This window comes from Anopheles arabiensis, chromosome 2 (assembly GCF_016920715.1).
Source record: "Anopheles arabiensis isolate DONGOLA chromosome 2, AaraD3, whole genome shotgun sequence".
NCBI classification, from domain to species: domain Eukaryota; kingdom Metazoa; phylum Arthropoda; class Insecta; order Diptera; family Culicidae; genus Anopheles; species Anopheles arabiensis.
Genome location: NC_053517.1, coordinates 28,234,791 through 28,253,374, shown reverse-complemented (window position 1 = coordinate 28,253,374; position 18,584 = coordinate 28,234,791). Strand labels below are relative to the sequence as shown.

At 47.8% G+C, this 18,584-nt stretch overlaps 1 protein-coding gene across 1 annotated transcript in view; it reads right to left on the bottom strand.

The window, feature by feature from the left end:
- Positions 1–647: 647 nt before the first annotated feature.
- Positions 648–18,584, bottom strand: part of LOC120897764 — a 33,408-nt gene continuing 15,471 nt past the window's right edge. The window contains exons 4-5 of the mRNA XM_040302847.1: positions 8,610–9,834; positions 648–2,650 (exon numbers count right to left, since the gene is read on the bottom strand). Of these exons, the coding sequence (XP_040158781.1) occupies positions 1,154–2,650; positions 8,610–9,834 (2,722 nt within the window). The 3' untranslated portion in view covers positions 648–1,153. The remainder of the gene's footprint in view (positions 2,651–8,609; positions 9,835–18,584) is intronic.

The following is an 18,584-nucleotide window of genomic DNA, read 5'->3' as shown; positions in this document are numbered from 1 at the left end:
GTCAGTTAAGCAAATTTGCCCTCCCAAAATGACTCTCCCGGGGCTATATATTTCAAATAATTAAAATCAACTTAATGTCACTCAAAAGGAGGCCCTGTGTGCGGCTAGTCCGGCCCATCCATTCATCCAGCTGAAGGCTCGTAGCGTTCCATTGAAACGCAGTGTCCGTATCTTTCGGCAAGACACAATCGCACTACGAGCGGAGAATAACGTGGCACAACCATAAAGCCTCTTTGGTGCGTGCTTAGATAATAGATATACGGATGGAACGGATGGCCAGTTGGATTGGCTGCCTGCTTGCCTGTGATTTGTTTACGCGAATACTTACTGGGCTGGGGTTTCCGGGGCGGTTTTCGCTGTTCCATGACGGTGCCGGCCGACGGTTTGCTCTTGCGCTATCGATCATCGCTGCCAGGCGTGGGAAGAAGCCATAAAAGTGACTTTATAGTAGGGAGCTGTCCAATCGCTCCAGTGTTCCAGCGATGACGGTAATGAGTGCGAACGAGGGAGGAGAAATTAGTTACTCACGTTTCACCACTTTGCCGTGATATGGTGGTTTGTTTGTGGAATTGGCTGAATGATTAAAGATTCGCTGCCGTTTTCGCAAGCTTCTTTCTCCCGTGCTGCCATCCTTGCAGCACCCCCTCTCCCCCTTGGAACAAATGAAACTTTTGGAACTGCCCTTTTTTATGAATCCTCCATCAGAGTGTGTATTTTTTTTGCTTTATTTTGGGATAAAGTTTTACACATAAAATGTTCGTCCACCGTTTTTTCCACTCTCTCTCTCTCTCTGTTTGTCTACATGCTACTGATCTGTGTTGTGTTGTATGTTTCGGTATAAATAGCTTCGAATGTACAACATAGGAATACTTGGTATATCCGTTCGCTTTGCGTGTACCTCTCCATCTCTCTTTATCCCTCTCTCTACTGCGCTCTTAGTTCTTAGTTTCTTTTTTCCAATCTTTTCCGTTCCCTAACAAGACCACTTGCAGTAATTGCACAGGAAAGAAGAAAAAAAAACATAGTAAAGCATTGAAAACGTTCATAACGTTCGCTTGTCTCTTCGAGTCCGATTGCTACAAAGTTCGTACAGTTTGCAACTGCACTCACTCACTCCTCCGTAAACCAGTGCAATTTTCCGTTGCTCCAGGAGCTAAATATCACATTCCATTGAACCAACAGCACAGGGCGACGGTGCTATGCACGACGCCGCTAGTGCAGGCGATTCCTTTCCATTATTTCGTTCTGCTTCCCTCCCCGTCCAATCCGTTTGGTCCACCGGCTGGAACCGCTCCCCGGGACGCTCGCGATCGGTGGACTCATCGACCAGATCGACCGACCCGCTGGCCGCCACGATCACCATGACCGCTGTCGCGGTAGCCGCAGTAGTTGCCGTCGCAAGTGCCGCCGTAGCGGCATGCAGTAGAGAAAATCGATTATTGTCATTGCTTCGGCGCGGTGGCTCGTCTTCCGGTCGGGCGGCAACGTCGGTGGACTCCTCTTCCTCGGTTGTGGCAGTGTTCTTGTTGGTGGTGGTAGTAGTGGCAGTGAGTTGCCCGTGCCCCACATACCCACCGGTGCGGTAGTGGTGAAAATCTAACCTTGCCCGGTACGACTGGCGCGAACCGACTATCCTAACCCTATCCTTAAACCTATGGAAACCGTTACTGTTTGGCAGTGGTGGTGGTGGTGGTGGTGGTGTTGGTGGTTCTACTGCTGCAAGTGCCTGTTGCAGACAGCCATCCCCTGCCACCTCCTCCTCCTCGACAATCTTATTACCATTTGCGCGCACCGACAACGGCGGCGGGACTGCACTGTCGTGCGACTTTCCATTCCCGGCCACAGCCGGCACTGTGGCTCCCCGTATCGATATGATGCTGCTGTGACGCCTCAGTACACCCTGCCCCGGGTGCCACTCGTCGCTCACCGGCGGATGCTGGAACTGTACCGTCGGTCGCCGAAGGCTGCTACTGCTGGTGCTGCTGCTGCTCTCCTCCCGCTGGCCGCCCTTCCGCTGGCTCGTCCCGAGCGAGCTGCTCAAGTTGGTCGATCCCGTATGGAACGTGCCGCCGCCCTTGCGCGTCCCCCCGCTCGAGATGCTGTCCGAGCGGACGATCTTGCCGCAGCCGAGCAGCTGCAGAAACCCGTTCCGGAACTTGGACGACATCAGATTGTACAGGATCGGATTGATCGCCGAGTTCATGTACAGCATGATGCGGCAAAAGTACAGCAGTATGTAGAACCGCTCGATGCCGATCGATACGATCGCCTCGCTCGGCACAATGATGATCCACAGCGTGAGCGCCCGGAACGGCAGCAGGCAGACGAAGAAGCTCACTACCACGGCACCGAGCATGAAGATCACCTGCTTGCGGTACTTGTACACGTTCCCCCGGTTGCCGCTGGACGCACTGGACATGATGATGGTCGGATTTTCCATCAGGTTTTTCGCAATCACCGAGTACAGCACGACCAGTATGAGCAGCGGCACGATGAAGAACAGCACAATGCTGCCGACGAAGAAGGACGCCGGCCAGAAGCTGTCGACCGGGGACAGGCAGGCCGCCACCATGTTGCCATCGATGTACTCCACGTACTCGTACGACGAGATCATCAGGATTGGGCTACCGGAAGGGGGAGGGTATGGAGAGCGAAATGGGAGTTAGATTGGTTTATCGATAATAAAGTATCGTTTGCTCGTTTTAGGATGAATTCTTATTATCAATTTTCGGTGCTTATGGAATGTGTTCTGCAAGGATTTCTACTTATTTACTCACTTACCTGGATCGTTCTTTTTAAATAAATTATTGCATCAGTGCCTAGGTGTGCTTACCTTTAACGCAATCCCAGAAACCGTGTTTGCTGGTGAAATTTAAAAGATTAATCATGCATAGTATTCTTTTGCTACCGGGAAGTGTCTACTTACTAAATGATAATTTGAATGTAGGAAACTACTTTCGTTAGGCATTATTTCTTTTAATTATTTGTTTAGCTTCTAATGTTCACGTTTGTTATTAAATCGCCCTTTTCACATGCGTCGCTGTAGAGGTTACTAATCCTGCACGCTTTCAGCTACTGCCATTTACACAGATCCCTCATTTAATCAGCTTCATCAGCTGCTGCTTCTGGGTAAAAAGGGACGTTTAAAGTTTCTAATCTCCTTGCACAGCGGCAAACAGCGGCAAACCCCGAATCTCTCCGAAGCAGGAAAGCTCACATCCTATTTAGCTTCAATGCGCAACAACGCTACGCAACACGCAATGTGGACCGCAAACGGAGCCGGTGAAATTAATGTGCCAGCAAAACACGCGGCAGATTCAATTAATTCATCCTATGGGCAAAGCGTCCTGACAGAGGAAACAGAGGATCGCCTGCACAGGAAACGACCCTTTCTTGGGAGCGGAAAGGAAACAAGGGGAGATTTTTTCTTGCTTTTTTGTCCCTACACAAATTAAACCAAGTGCTTGGCAGAGCAAAAGCGCCATTCTGCCGCTTTAAGGGTGTACAATTTAAACCCAAATGAACCTAAATGAACGTGACGGGAGTGTGAATAAGCGTTCGCTGCTTGCAACATTTACTTGACACATTTACTGAGACACTTCGTTCGACGTGCCCGTACAGTGCCAGTGCCAGTGTGAGGCTTAAATTACTTGCACATTGTTGTGGTTTGTTTTCTGGCCCTTTTTTGAAAAGAGCAACACGTTGCCAAGGCGACGCAGCCAACCGTCCTGGAACGGGGCGCCGGTCTTAACAAGCCAATTTTTCCAACAACCTCTTCGTAAATCAATGAAAACTTGCTCGAGATTGGGGTAAATGGCAAAGCAAATGTCACTTAATCGGTTTGGTGTAGGTATTATTCGATCGATCGAAGCATTTCAACTTCTAAACCGAATAAAATGGACCATTTTCATCGAGTCGTCTACTCGTTGCACTTTACCGCTTGGTAAATCTGAAACCTTCATCACCCAAAACCCCCCCCGCCAGACACGATAATGTATTCATTGCCATTTCATTGGCGAGACCCGAAGGCTTCCCGGCCAAAACAGACACGACCCGGTAAGGATCTGATCTGCCAACCGCTGTTGCGTCTTCATTGTAATGTAGTTTCTCATTAGAACGCAGCGTCCCGTTACCCGGGTAAATGCGTCTCGCAAAGCGGATAAGCGGGTGACACTTCTTCTCCTCCTTCCTGGGTCTGCCCTTTGGGAAAGACCCCCGTCTCGGCATGTGCGTTAATTTCGTCTCGCAAACGGGCGATGACGGGCGATTGATAAAAGTCAGGGATCGGTACTGTCGTTTTCCCGGAATTGCCTCGTCTCGCTCGCTTCGCGGGGAGAGAGAGAAAGAGAGAGAGAGAGAGTTTCGTATTGCGTATTGCCAGTCTGGGCGAGGATACATTTTCCATTCGAACGCTGTTCGAGCGGCTGTCTGGCTGGTTGCATTTCAAGGGTAAAGTTTGGTGTACTGTGTCTTAGTGGAGAATGAACGAAAAAAGATTTTCCCACACTCTCGCGAGGGTTGATTTTCCTTCCCCGGCTTTCCACAAAGTTTCTAATCTCTAACTTTTTTGTTTTGGCTGAGGAGTGAAAACTTTGTGCACCGATCGTGCTCACACGAAAGCTCACAGCTAGCTTGCAAGCGTACACGAGCAAAACAAACCGGTGGGGAAAGCACTGTGGCGAAACATGAGGAAGCACACAGCATTCACATGCCTGTGGAGTCACAACTCGGTACGAGGTTTTACACTTGCGCTGGTAAGTACTTTATCGTTCAAGTTTTCGTTTCTAGAAATGTTCATGCACTCATTCATTCGCAAATTATCGCTGCTTAAGGGCGTGTGGTGGTAATGATGCTGTGGGTGGAATAATTGAATTGATTATGAGTTTGTGCTGTGTGGTACTTTCTGGGATAAATATACAGGCAAAACAGTCCGACTTGTCTTTTTGTAAATGGAATTTTGAGCAACAATTTTGGGACCCTTATCGGCAAATGAAAGCAATTTATGTTGCAAATAGTTTTGTGCAGCATTTGACAAATTAATTGTTCACATGACCGGACATTAAACCCTCGTTGTAAACAAGAAACCTTCACCCCACATCACGACGGGTTGACAAGTGATCATATCATTTCGAATTAAATTACTACCACTAGAGCCGGGCATACTTTCAAAAGCAGCACATTAATTGCATACAGTTTACAGCCGTTTGCAATGTAATCGAGCGCACGCGAGCCTTGGGGCCGAATAGTTTGTTCGCATCCTCGTTACCCCATGGAGGCGCATGGTCGTTCGTACGAAGGGACATTCTTCCACGCGTCGGTTGAGCGTGGAGACGCATGGTGTCAACCGTAGTGGTCGGACAGTCGGAGTGAAATTTGCCGAAAAAGGCATTCTGGTACATTCCAACTCAACTTTCAACAACTGTGCAAAAGTGTCAACAAAACTGTAATATTTCATCCTCAGATACGGCAGCCTACACAGCGCTGTCCCCGTGCGTTGCATTTGCGAATACGGGGAAAACGGAATGTCGCACAACTCAACCTCAACCCGTACCCGAATTGTCTGCAGCTAATCGTTTCGGAGAAGTGGGAAGAATTTGGTAGCGACCGTATTGTACTTTGCCTGCAACATTTATTGTCATTGCTCATACTTACCGTCTCGGGGAAGGAGATAAAGGACGTTTGTGTGTGTGTGTGTGAAGTGTACAAACGGGTTATTGTTTTGATGTGAAACAATTTAATTTAATATTGGTGCATTTATATGATTTTATATACAGCAAACAAATCTTACCCGGGTTTTGTTCATTTTTCCATTAGCAAAACCAACGCACGACTGGGAAGGAGCAATCCCGGCTTCTGCAGCGATGTTAATCTCCACTGAGTGTTTGCTACTACATGCGCCACACATTGCTTGTGATCATTACGCTCTTTCAACATTTACGTGCACAAAAGTGGTGAACAATGTACTAATGAAATAGATGCGTTACGAATCAGCTACACTCAGCTACAATTTACAGTGAATGGGTATGAAAGATGAGATTTTAAAGAGAAAATGCGTATCGAAACCAACTGCTGGAATATTTACAGAGTCGAATCACATTAAATTGCCGTTGAAATGGTCATCATTACTGAAGTGTATCGTTCTGTGAAGTGATTAACATTCAACACCGTTTGCTGCCAAATCACGCTTCCGGATATCCTTGCCAATGGGACAAAACTAATCTAACCGATATATGGGTACATGCATCAAATCGACACGGCACGTACCGGCAGCCGGTGTATTATCACGAATGTTGTCCTCCCTGTCACTGGCAGATACCGTCCGGTAATAGATGAGACTTATGGTCGTTTGTGCGAGATAACTTTTCCTCCCCCGGTCTGGCTTTGTCCACCTACAAGCGAACCAAAACCTATCGGTGGCCACCCGGTCAGTTTTCCGAACAGTTTGTGTTGATGTTTTTTTGGGTGTTTGGTGCTGTATCTAATACTTTTTATTTATGGCATGCCAGTGCCGTGCTCGTGCGTGCATGTTAACCGAAGGCAAAGGTGTTGTGAAATATTGTCATCCCGTTCGTGAGCAAGACAAATGTGCGGCGACGCGGCAAATCTCATTCGATCGGGTGAGGCACTGGTGAGGCAGTTGAATGTGCCATAATTTAATCGTTTGTCGTGTTTAATGTTTGTCAATTAGGCCCACCAACCTAGCTACAAAACCTTTACAAAAGGTTTGGGGCTAAAAAACAGTTGCTTAATGTTTGTTTCCCTTTAAGCGTACCTTCGCTTTCCCACCGGCACCGCTGAGTATTTTTCAACAAGTCAAAACAATTCAGATGCTTTGCCCCGTTTATCTCGGACGGATTGACGGTGTTTGCTCAACGTACGTCCCGTCTCGTGGCAGCGACGCTGATGATGATGCTGTTGATGAGGATGATGATGGCGTGCTATAAACAGATCAAGCTCTGTTTGCCCAAAAGGACTGTAAATTATAATCCTGCCCAAGGCGGCCCAAGAGAGAGAGAGAGAGCGAGATAGAATACAGCGGGCGCAGTGTAAGTGCTGCTGGCGTTTGCAAGTAAAACATCACCACCACGCCCCGCACCAAACTTCAGCTTCAGCTGTTGGGAAAGCAATGACACTCGAGGAAGAAGTTTGTTGCTAGTAGCAACCAGTCGACTGTGAAGCTAATTTGGCCGGCCAGAAAATCAAACTCGCTCGACTGGGAAAGGTAAACAAATCGTGTTCCCGGTGTCTGATGTTCGAACTTGATCGTTTGTTGATGTTGGCTCGCGTGGGTTTATTTTAATACAATAAATTACCGTTTCGATTCGTGTTCTTATATCCGGTCGTCGGCCACAGTAAAGCTATTGGTTTTTTTTATTATTCGATTTTAATAATTGCATACTTGCGTTGTTCCTTTGATTTTTGTTCGGTGTTTGTTATGCTAAACAATAGATTAAATAAAACGTATAATACACAACACGGTACAACGGAACGTACTAGCCTACCCCCCCCCCCCTCCCTACACGCTGCACACGGATCAACAATCATGCTTCTGTTACTGCTAAGCATCGAATAAAGACGATTGCATTAAATACATAGAAAAGAAAGAATAAAAATCTAAAAACAATCAAACCGAAACTGAAATCATTTCCGGGGAGGAAATCCTTCACATTACCAAAAATGGCAGACGTTCGCAAACACACACACACAAACGCCCCCCTGGAACGCCTGACCCGGCTGAAAATACTATTTAATATCGCTACATATGCCTCTCTGGTTACAGCGCACCCACCCACTTCCTCCCACTTTGCTCACGGACTAGCATTTCGAATGGTAAAGTAAATGCAATCGACCATTTACGGGGATGGCCATTTGACGATTCGGTATGTGTGTGTGTGTTTTTTTCGCTTTCCTCCATCCTTCTCACTTTCCGTCTCGTACTTTTCCTTCCCTTTTGTTTGTTTTTCCTACCCTTTTTTTCGCCTTTTCCTTTCCTTTTCTTCATTTTTGGTATAAACATTCGCCCGCTAAAGAGCTTGCGGTGGCACCCGTAAGGTGAAAACACGTTGCGGCGCTGGTGTGGGGAGCGATCCCTTAAAACATGGGAGTAACGATAACGCTGCTGCTTATTACCGGGTGACGATTATATGAGCCGACGTTTGGCCACTTTCCCACAATGTAACCAAACAGCAACAAAAATGCAACGATCCGTGCTCCATCCCGTGCCTCTTCGCTTCGGTTAGCTTTCGCTTGTCCTTTTGCCGCTTTTACGACACACCTCACGAGCTGCTTTCTTCGAGACGAAAGGTCAGTGACCGCCCCGCGGCCGGAAGGAAACCCTTCGACCTTCAACACCTTCACCCCGTTCGGGCCGGCGGCGACGTGCAAAGGCCAAGACCACCCGCACACCGATCCTGGGACCAAAACAGCGAAACTCAATTAGAAGTGGCCGACCACGACGATGACGATGACGACCGCAAAAGTGACACCACGGGGGGGAAGGACGTTTCGTACCAGCTCGTGCCGAGCTTCGTCCCCACAGGGAGGGCACACGAACGGCGGCCACTTTCGCTTCCAATCGAACACGCGTCCATCGGCTGGAATTGTCAAACTTTTCGCCCCGCCATCGCCGCCGTCAGTAAAGTTTCGTCCAGCGACAGCTGCTTTACGGTTGCGGCCGTCCGCCCATTGCTGTCGCTTCGGCGCTTCCCGCCCGCCGCCGATCGGGTGCGCGCCGCTGCACCGTGAAAGCGGGGAAACTTGATCCGCAGCGCATTGCGCAACGGTTGGCTGCGTGGTTCGGGCTGCTGCTGCTGCTGCTGCTGGTCGATACGCAGGAGAAGCTGTTCGGCTTCGGCGGACGCTAGCAGACTGCCGCCACCGTCGCCGGTCGGTTCGTCGAAGGTCACGTTAAACTGGCGCTTAAATGCGCCGCCCCGATGGCAGGACGCACTGGTGGGGCGATGGGTGGTCGGTGCGGGCGAGGACGAGAACAGCAGCAGCGGGCTCGAGTACTGGCGCACCAGATTGAGGCGGTAGAAGGAGGAGGGTGCGGGAAGCGATGGTGGTGTTGAGCAGTCGCCATCCGCCGGCAGCTGCAGGCGCAAATCGTCCAGCGATAATGTGAGCTTTTGCGTCCCATTGTTCCGCCCGATTGGACCGTCCTCGGCACTGTTGCTGCTGCGGTCGTATCGGCAACTGTCCAGCGCGAGCGACGGACCCGTACCCCCGTACGTGGAGCTCGACGTCGTGTTGGTGGTGGTGGTGGTGGTAGTGGTAAAGGTGGCCGACCGGTTGCGGCCCTTGCGGCGACCGTGCGCTCCGCCCGCCCACTGCGAGCAGCTGCACAGCCGCAGAAATCCTTTCCGAAATTTGGACGACATCAGGTTGTAGAGGATCGGGTTGACGGCCGAGTTGAGGTAGAGCATGATGCGGCTAAAGTACAGCAGGTTGTAGTACCGCTCGGGCGCTAGCTGTTGGAACGTTTCCTCCGGCACGAGTATGATCCAGAGCGTCAGCACGCGGAACGGCAGCAGGCAGGTGAAGAAGGCGAGCACGACCGCGCCCAGCATCAGCACCACCTGCTTGCGGGCCTTGTGGCTTAGCTCGGGCTTGCTGAGCCGGATCTTGAGCCGCGACCGGTCGCTCGCGATCAGATTGCGGGCAATGATCGCGTACAGCACGACCAGTATGGCCAGCGGCAGCACGAAGAACAGCGAGATCGTCATCAGGAAGAAGGTGAACGTCCAGCCGTTGGACGCTTTCGTCAGACACATGGCCGCCCGGCTACCGTCCAGGTACGGCTGCACGCTGTACTCGGCAAAGAATAGGATCGGACTGGTCCACGGAGCGGGGGACGGGAGAGCGTAGAACGAAGAGGTGGGTGAAGATTAACTGGGGCTGATGGGAGGGAGGAGGATGGAAATAGACGCACACAAACACACGCACACACACACTCACAAAGAGACGCACACAAAGGGAAACAGAAAGCCACACACACACCGATTGGCATTGGGCAAGCGAGGAGGGCGAACGTGCATAGGAGTGCCTGGAAGTGGACAAAACTTGGTCGAGAGCTGAAACTGAAGGTAGCTTTTTATGCTTTAAAGATTTGTCTCCAAATATTGGGCAGGTTTTATGAGACAGTTTGTTACAGATTGAAGATTTCAAACCAATTTGAAACTAAGCCTACCTTCGATCGACTGACTATCTAAAGATGGGTCAAAATTGATAGCTCGTAGAAGTTCAGTCAATCAAGGTTAAATTGAAATTGAGATGATGAAGAAAAGAAAAGAAGAAAATATTGATAAGTAATGCAAACTAAACCTTAAGTAAACTAAATAGTCTCAGTATTGATGCAAATGTTTCTTCTTTGCCGTGCATTACGATCATTAGCACGACAGATTTGGTGAATCATTTCAAAAAGCTATTTGGTTACCGAAATGATCCTCTGTTCTCTCTTCAGTTGTTACCGAAATGATAAATCATCTTCTTGCATTGTACGTGCTGCGTGAGGCTTCCAACAAATTGCTTCCGTCGCGTAATAATCATTTCTATTCATCAAACCTGTACTCTTTTTTTTAATACAAAACAAAACCTTCATCTCACACAACTTGCACCCTCAACAGCACAGAATGTAATTACTCATCACAATCATATCAAGCAGCTCGGGGCAGTTTTTGTGTCCTACTGTAAGAATTCCTCTCGTAATTGAAATATTTTGGTTCAACACTTTTTTTCTCCACTCTTCAGCTTCAGCTCTCCAATTACTTTGTTGTGACAAGAAAGGCGCAGATTTTGCGTCACTCGGCGGATCATTCCGCACACCGAAACGAACCACAAATGGTAGTTCCGGGTTCCTACCGGTTAGGTCCGAACAAAGGCGCCCGGCCATTCATTTGATTAACATTCAAATTACGGCATGATCGTCATTCCATTCTCCGTTGTTGCCATTGGTTGTCACCTTAATCTTGTGCAGTGTGTTGGCAACAAAAACGATAAAGAAGAAAAAAATCCTCACAACCCAACCCAAAGTATTACGCATTTTTAATGACCGACATTCCGGAGCAGTCGAAACCATGCTTCACGGGTGCAATTATTTGCAAATAAAACCCGACAGTCCGGCGCAATAAAACAAAACAATTCACTTCAGGCCCGACGGCGCTAAAATCTCGCCATAAATTGTGATCATAAAAGTGCCTGCAATTCCTTTGACGGATAGTGCTGGTGTCGGGCGGCGAGCGTGCAAATGCTGGCACGGAAATGCAAGAATGTTTTGAGCAATTTATATCACAACACAAGTTTTGCCTCCGGTCAGCTCTCCTCGATTGTGTCCACTTCCGGCGCGTTTATTCTCCTGTGCACGTTCGCTGTACGGGTTGGGGGAAAATGGCTCACCAAACCGAAGAAGTATCGTTGTATTTGTGAGGCAAGCTAGAATTGAATTACCTCACATACTGCCCTATTGCCATACTACCCAGTTGTTATGGTTTTTTTTTGACAGTCACGGATTAGTACACTCGAAACCCGTTGAGCTCGGTAGTATTTGATGAAATGTTGTTAACGAGAAAAGTATTTAAATTTAGCATGAATCAGTTGTATATGAGGTATGGTAAGCCCATTTGTGAAGTATATTTTATTTTGTGGTTTCGAAACTCTCACAGTCACAGTGTAGTTTAGCTTCGATCCCTTTTCTTTTGGCAGCATAAAAGGTAAAACTAATTATGAGATTAACACATTTTGTAATAATATTTTAAATCCATGTATATGAAGGTATTAGTCACAGAAGTATTAATGACGTTTGTATGCCTGTCTCAGCACATTTCGAAGATTTTATAAGACCATTAAAATTTATCACATATTTTAACACCGCACACGACAATCACTGATATTCTCCGGTACAAAGTAAGTGTCCTTGGTGAAAGCTATGGAGACGCATGGTAGTTCACAATAATTCACCTTTCTTCATTTCTTTCTTAGCATCCGATAAAAGGTTTACAAGAAAAAACAAGAAAGAATGACTTCTAGTAGAATATTTGTTCAACCGTCAAAAGTTGAATCCACTTTATCCGTAAAAGGAACAATTAAAAATAACGCTTTCCCGCTTGGTCTAAAAAAAAATACGATCGAATGTCACTTGCGCTTCAGCAGTGTATCTCGTTCGTCCCTGCATGTTTTCGCTGCAAATTTGTTTGTTTTATTTTTACACTTTCTGTTTACACTATACAACCCTTCACCAACTCCAGCTGCAGCTATCAATCTCCACTCAACAGCAGTGAATCGACAGCGAAATCGAAATTCCATTCTCACTTTTAAGGGTGCTTGAGCATATATTTTTTTCTCTCTCTCCCCGCTTTCCGAACCCAAATTCGATCAAACTTTCTGGTATCACGTTTCGCTGTGCATATTTTTCATCGTTTGCGAGAATTCTGATTGTGCTTTTGCCCGTTTTTTTTCTCACTCACCATTCCCGTTTTTCCCTTGTATTGTGTCCAACTAAATCCGTGCATCTTCTCGATTCACCACTTTAATACCCGAAAATCAGCTGTTGTGGTGAAGTTGCTGATATGCCGCCCTTTGGTGTCGGGTGAACGAACCTCTTCAGCACAGTTCTCCCACTATATCCCACCACTTTGCCGGCATTCCGCTGCGGCGCGACAACCACTTGAGCAAATCGCTCGTGTCGTAAGCGATTGCCGAAATAAAATACCGAAACACAGTACTAGACAACAAAACGGCCCACATGGCAAAGGCGAATGGAAGATGCGAAGCAAGAAAAAAAAGGAAACTGCTATAGCAGCATACAATCTGACCCTCGCTGGAGTACCAATCCCCGGAATACCTACACCCTTTTTTCGCATAAAGGAAAAAAAAGAAGAAGAGAGGCCAACTGGTACAAAATAAAACCGCCTCTTTCTCTCCAAAAGATGAAACCATGAATTCAATCAACAAACGCCAAACAACGGCGTCTTTGGCCCGCAAGCCGTAAATTTTCTCCGTACGGCTCCAAGCTCAAGCACCAGCACACACACACACACACAGACACACGCACACATGAGTGTTGAGGCACTTTGGCGACGACACAAGAGGCACAGCAGCGATAAAGAGGAACAACATGAGGCCGATTGCGTTCGCGAGCTCCACTTTCCGGGCTTTCCAAACCGATCATGTTCGTTTCCGGTGAAATCCTGTAAATGATGGGCTTTATGGGGCTATGTGGGGATGGTGTTGAGATTTTCCCGTTTTTTTTTGCTCCGTGCAGTTGGATACAGACCGCGCTTGCAGGCCGGGGGGAATAAAAATAGGCCTTCACTGACGGGGATCATCATCAGCAGCATCATCATCTGCTTTCCGGGTTTCCGGGGTCGTTCGGTAAAGAGATAACTGGGGGTTGAGTATCGGTCGTGGTCGTTTCGCTGTACGTACTACAGCTACACTGGATAGCACTGATGTACCGGATGGTCAAAATCGCTTGAAGTTAATTTACTATTTAATATTAAGATACACACGATGATGTTGCAAAGTGAAAAATACTCGAAAAATAGAAGAAAAAGCCTTACATATTTCCCAATTAGAAGTCAATCCAAACATTAAAGCCGCAGAGTTTAAGTTTGATTTTCATTTCACTCTACTTCCAATTCCCATTTTACCTATTAACAATTACAAAGGGATCAGACTCAACGAGCACTAATCCCAATTTTCACAACCGACGCGCTCCAAGACGCCTCGAACGCACTCGAACGGATGTCCCGTAGTCACCGAAGGGACGGATAATACGGATGCTAGCTTAATCGAATTCTACTCCGACACCCGGCATCCCGGCGATACCCACCCCAGGCCACCACCCGATTTCCCCCGAGCACCCGATGGCAGGGGGAAAAGCTTCCCCATTGTACCGACGCATCGCAACAGCACGATCCTTCAATCTTGCCAACGTCTACAAAATACCATTTGCGGGATCTCCCATCCCGTCTCGTTTCCCGCTCCCGCTTTGGCTCCCCAGGGGACGCTGGGCGAGAATTGCAGGCAAACAATCACGACAACGATTTGGTGCGTAAGCATACGATTTAAGGCGCCGCTTCAGTCACACGGACCAGCGTCAATCAACGCCTCTTGAAATTTGATGCCCAACCAAACCAAATTATATGCCCCAGCTCCCCCCCCCCCTTTCCCAGCTCCCGGGCGAGCTGACACGGTCACGAGGATTGCACACGAGGATTGCTGTGTGCGCGCGGGTTGTGCTGTGCCGTTTGCGTCCAATTTTCCAATCCATTTGTACATCCATCTACCGAGTTGTCAATACGCACACGCACACGCACGCACACATACACCACTGACACTGACCCCGGTTCGGTAAGTGAAGAGAACGCCCGAAAGATGGTAATATCGGCTCATTTTTTATTTCCTTTCAATGTTGATTTTCCGGCCATTGTTGACTGTCCCGTTCCTGCCGGGCATGATGGTCGGGCATGGCAACATCACAGGATAGTAACCAAAGGAGCAAAATAAAAAAGTATGAGCGATACAGTGACACAAAAGGAGCAGGAGAGCAATGGAGACAGGAAGCAACCATCTAACGAGCCTAGTGGAGCATTGTCCTACTTGAGCGCCGGAAGGGCCGATAAGGAAACCCGCGCAACAAGAAGGCGCAAAGGAGGCGCGCAAAAGGAGGCGACCGTAAAAAGTCACTGCGAACGGGGCGGGTCATCTAAATTTAGGCGCTTATTCTTCGCTATGCAAAAAGGCCCGCTCGTTGGTCGCCCTTTGGGGAAGGGATGGTGGAAAGCTTGCCGAGCGCGTGACGCGAACCGAAACGAAACCAAACAGCAAACCAACAACAAAAAACCCATCCAATGATTGTTTAACCTCATTTCGGACCGTATCGAGTTGTTGGAAAATAGACAAAAACCCCGAAACGGAAACCCAAAACGCCTGGCCGCTAGGCAACGGTTAACAGCAGTTAGCAAAGCGGTTGACGGAATCGATGCACAAACACACACACACAAAAACAAACACAAAAAAAGGACACAAGCAGCCACAAACCGGTGTGGATCGGGTTTTTCGCTCGCGTAAGCTCGCGGAAACACACATATCCGGGTTCGTTAGCTGCGTCATCGTCAACGAGACAACGTTTAATGCTGTTTTTACGCCACCCAAAAATGGGCCACCCGTTTGGAGAGAGAGAGCGAGAGAGAGAGCGAGAAAGAAGCCACGAATGGAGCAAAGTGTGTAACTGTCCGTGTTCGAGCTCGGTGCGAACTGACAGGCGTTCTAATTAACGCAATCCTTCCTAAACCGTGCTGTGCTGTGGCTGTAATTTATTACATCTGTCCGAACGAACAGCTAGAAACGCACTCACACGTTAAAACGGTATCATCATTTTTGAAGCTAACGATCGGTACGGAATATGTGTTAAGGGTTGGCCCTCGGCCCCCCCGGCAATCCGACCTACTAATGCGCACAATCAATCCTTTGTGTTGAGGACCGCTCGAAAATGAGCTTCCCTCTTCGGCCAATCGGAATTAATGTACCTACAAGATCGCAACAACACGCCGGCTTGCAAGAAAGCTTTCCGGCCGCAGATATGGTTACAGATACGGAGGCACGGGAAAGCCTCTGAACAAATGCCGTAGTGGAGTGTGGTTCCGGCACACAAAAACAGAACCTGCCAAATGAATTATGGTTGTCAGTGCCTGTCACGGCACCCGGACCGGGTGTACTTGTGTGTAATTCCGACACCGCAAACAGGCGAAGCGATCCTCATATGCGGGGGGGGGGATGCGATTCCAGACCACCCAGCAGCCGAGCAGAGGCTCGCCATGAAACGAGAAGCCCCCATACATACACACGAGCATCACGCGGAGCATAAAATGTGTCCATCGGTGTTCGCAATTTATGCTGCCTTCAGTTCCACATTCGTTGCGTTGCTCGCCTGTGTAGACAAGCTTTGGGCCACACACACACTTCTCAAGTGAACCCACGTGCCATAAATTTCGCTCGCCGAATGAGCGGGGATGGATCGCTTTCGCAGCTTTCTATTACCACGATTTATTCCCTTTAGTGGATCTTAGATTTATTTGCCGATACCGTTCGATCCCACATCGTTCGAACATCATCATCAACGTTCGCCCGATTAACGATTCCGTTTGCTTTCCTCTCATAATTTCTCTTTAATTGCATCCCTACCGACGTCTGGGACGGAATTGTTTCGCCCCATCGTCGCCGCACTCGGGGGAGAAATAGGGGAGAGGGGGCATCTCCCGGGAGGTAATAATCCGTGATAACCGGTATTAATCTCGTCATCGAGTTTGGCAATCGGCGGCCAACAAGAGAGCTCGCTTCTACCAACCAACCGCGTGCGTTTTCGATCATCTTTTATGCATCAAGCAGCATCCTCTGGTCATTTTTTGTATCTTCGGTCGTTCACTGTAGTGGCAGTGGGGGAGGGCGACTATGTTGACCGTGGTTATGATAACAATCAAAACACCGAAAAAAATACACTCACTCACTCACTCGGCTGAAGGACTTATTGTGGGGGAGGTGGGGGAGAAAGCACTTTTAGGACTTTTGCGAGGATACTAAAATAGAAAGCAAAACACTTGCCCGAAAGAAACACACAGAGAGGCGCCCTAATGAATAAAGTGAGCAGTTTCTTCATTCGGTCACAAGCTCGACTTGACCGAAACGCTCAATGACCATCCGCCCATGCTAAGAAAACAACAACCAACAATAACGCATGAAAGTAAAAAGGGCACCAGAATGTCCGGCAAAGGGCAAACTGTCCTGCACTGCCTCTTTGTTGGACTCTGGACCACGCAAGGACGAGTGGCTGAGGGAGAATAAAAATTCTTTCCATCCACCCAACATTCAAACCTTCTCCCCCTGTACGCCCCTTAACCGGTGCAACCGTTTATTTAATGAAAAATGAAAACTTGCTACTTGCATGCTCCGTGCAGCCGAGCAAAACTTGAAATGAAATTGATCAATTAAAGCGCACCAATAAATAAGTTTTGCTGCCGCTGCCGGACTGTCATAATTACATCCGATGCCGATGCCTGGGGAGCGCAGAAACGAAATGAAGCTATTAGCAGCGTGTTGTGTGTTGTTTTCGCTCGCTCGCTCGAGAACTTTATCAAACTTAATGAGCCAGAATGAAAACAGAACAAAAAAGAAATCGAGAAAGTAATGGAAAAGAAAACGGTGTATAGCGATACATGGCCAAGCGCAATGGGATGAAACGTAATTACTTGCGCCACTTTCTTTGTGGGAAAAATAGGGGATTTTTTTCACCTACTACCGCTGTCATCTTAGATACACAACATTGAATTGAAAGTGCTGAAAGTGCAGTGTCATTAATTATTGTCAACGATAATGAAATAGAGATACAATAATTAACTCTTCCGTGTTGCGTGTCGGCAACCATGGCGTTAGCGATGTTCACCTTTCATCTCAAATTATGTTGTATGCTTTTAATTAGGTTTACCATACCTTTTGTTATACCTTTAGAAACTCTTTTCGCTTTTGTTATTTACGCTTGCAGGGGTTTCCTTTGTTTAAAGAAGCTTAAGCTGCTTTTATTATGATTATTATTTTGAAGAATTTAATTCGTTGCAATTAAAACAGTTGCCCTTTTAGAACGACACTTGACTTGGTGTTGTAGTTTAATTTAATATCAAAGAATAAAGAAAGACCAACGCAAGCAAACAAAGAAAACGAAACGGATTGCAGCATCACTTTAAATGAGTAAAAGAATTGAGGCGCATCAAAAAGCGTATTTTTTCAGCTACTTTCAACAAGTTCGTACAAAGTCAGTTCATTGTTTTGTTGTATTTTCTTTTGAAGAACCGAAGAGACTGGTGCCACCAAACAAAACGAAGCAAAAAACTTCCAACGCCAAGTGCGGGCACGTGCTATTTTATGTGTGTTTTCTTTCCTAATACATTTCCTTCACCCTTTGCTAACGACGTGATATTTAAGCCGTGAAAAGACAGCTTAAAACACACTTCCTATGTTCCTATGAGTGCCGTCATGACCTTACGCACACACGCAAACAACCACCGTGGCGGCGCACAACCGTGCGGAGTGTGTTATCCTTTTTAAAGCGCAAAACGTAGCAGTGGAATCGCGGCTGGTATGAAAAGTTATGCAGAACAATCTCATCAACGTGCGGCGTTGATGCGAGAGAAAGAGGGCGTTTAATCCCTCCCACGTGTTTAGAACCATCCTTTCCGGTTGGCACGGAAGCGACAGCTTTTACTCCACCGGCGGAAATTTAGCTTCATTTTGTGACTCTTTCCCAATCCCCCCGCCTCTTCCCCCTCCTCATTCTCATCAACATCTCTGCCGGCAAGGCAAGTGAATGATTTATTTTCCCACTCGCGTGCTGCTTCCTTTGCGCCCAACAATCGTTTCCAGCGCGCGATGGCGTAAAATCGACCCATCAAACAGAACGACGCTTTTACGTCTGTGCTTGGGTGGAAAGGATAAGGGAAGAAAGGAAGAAAAAAAGACATGAACACCCAACCCACAAAGGACGGCTACTGTGCAGAGAGGGGGAGAGGGGGAGCGGCTGTTCATGGTACATTGAG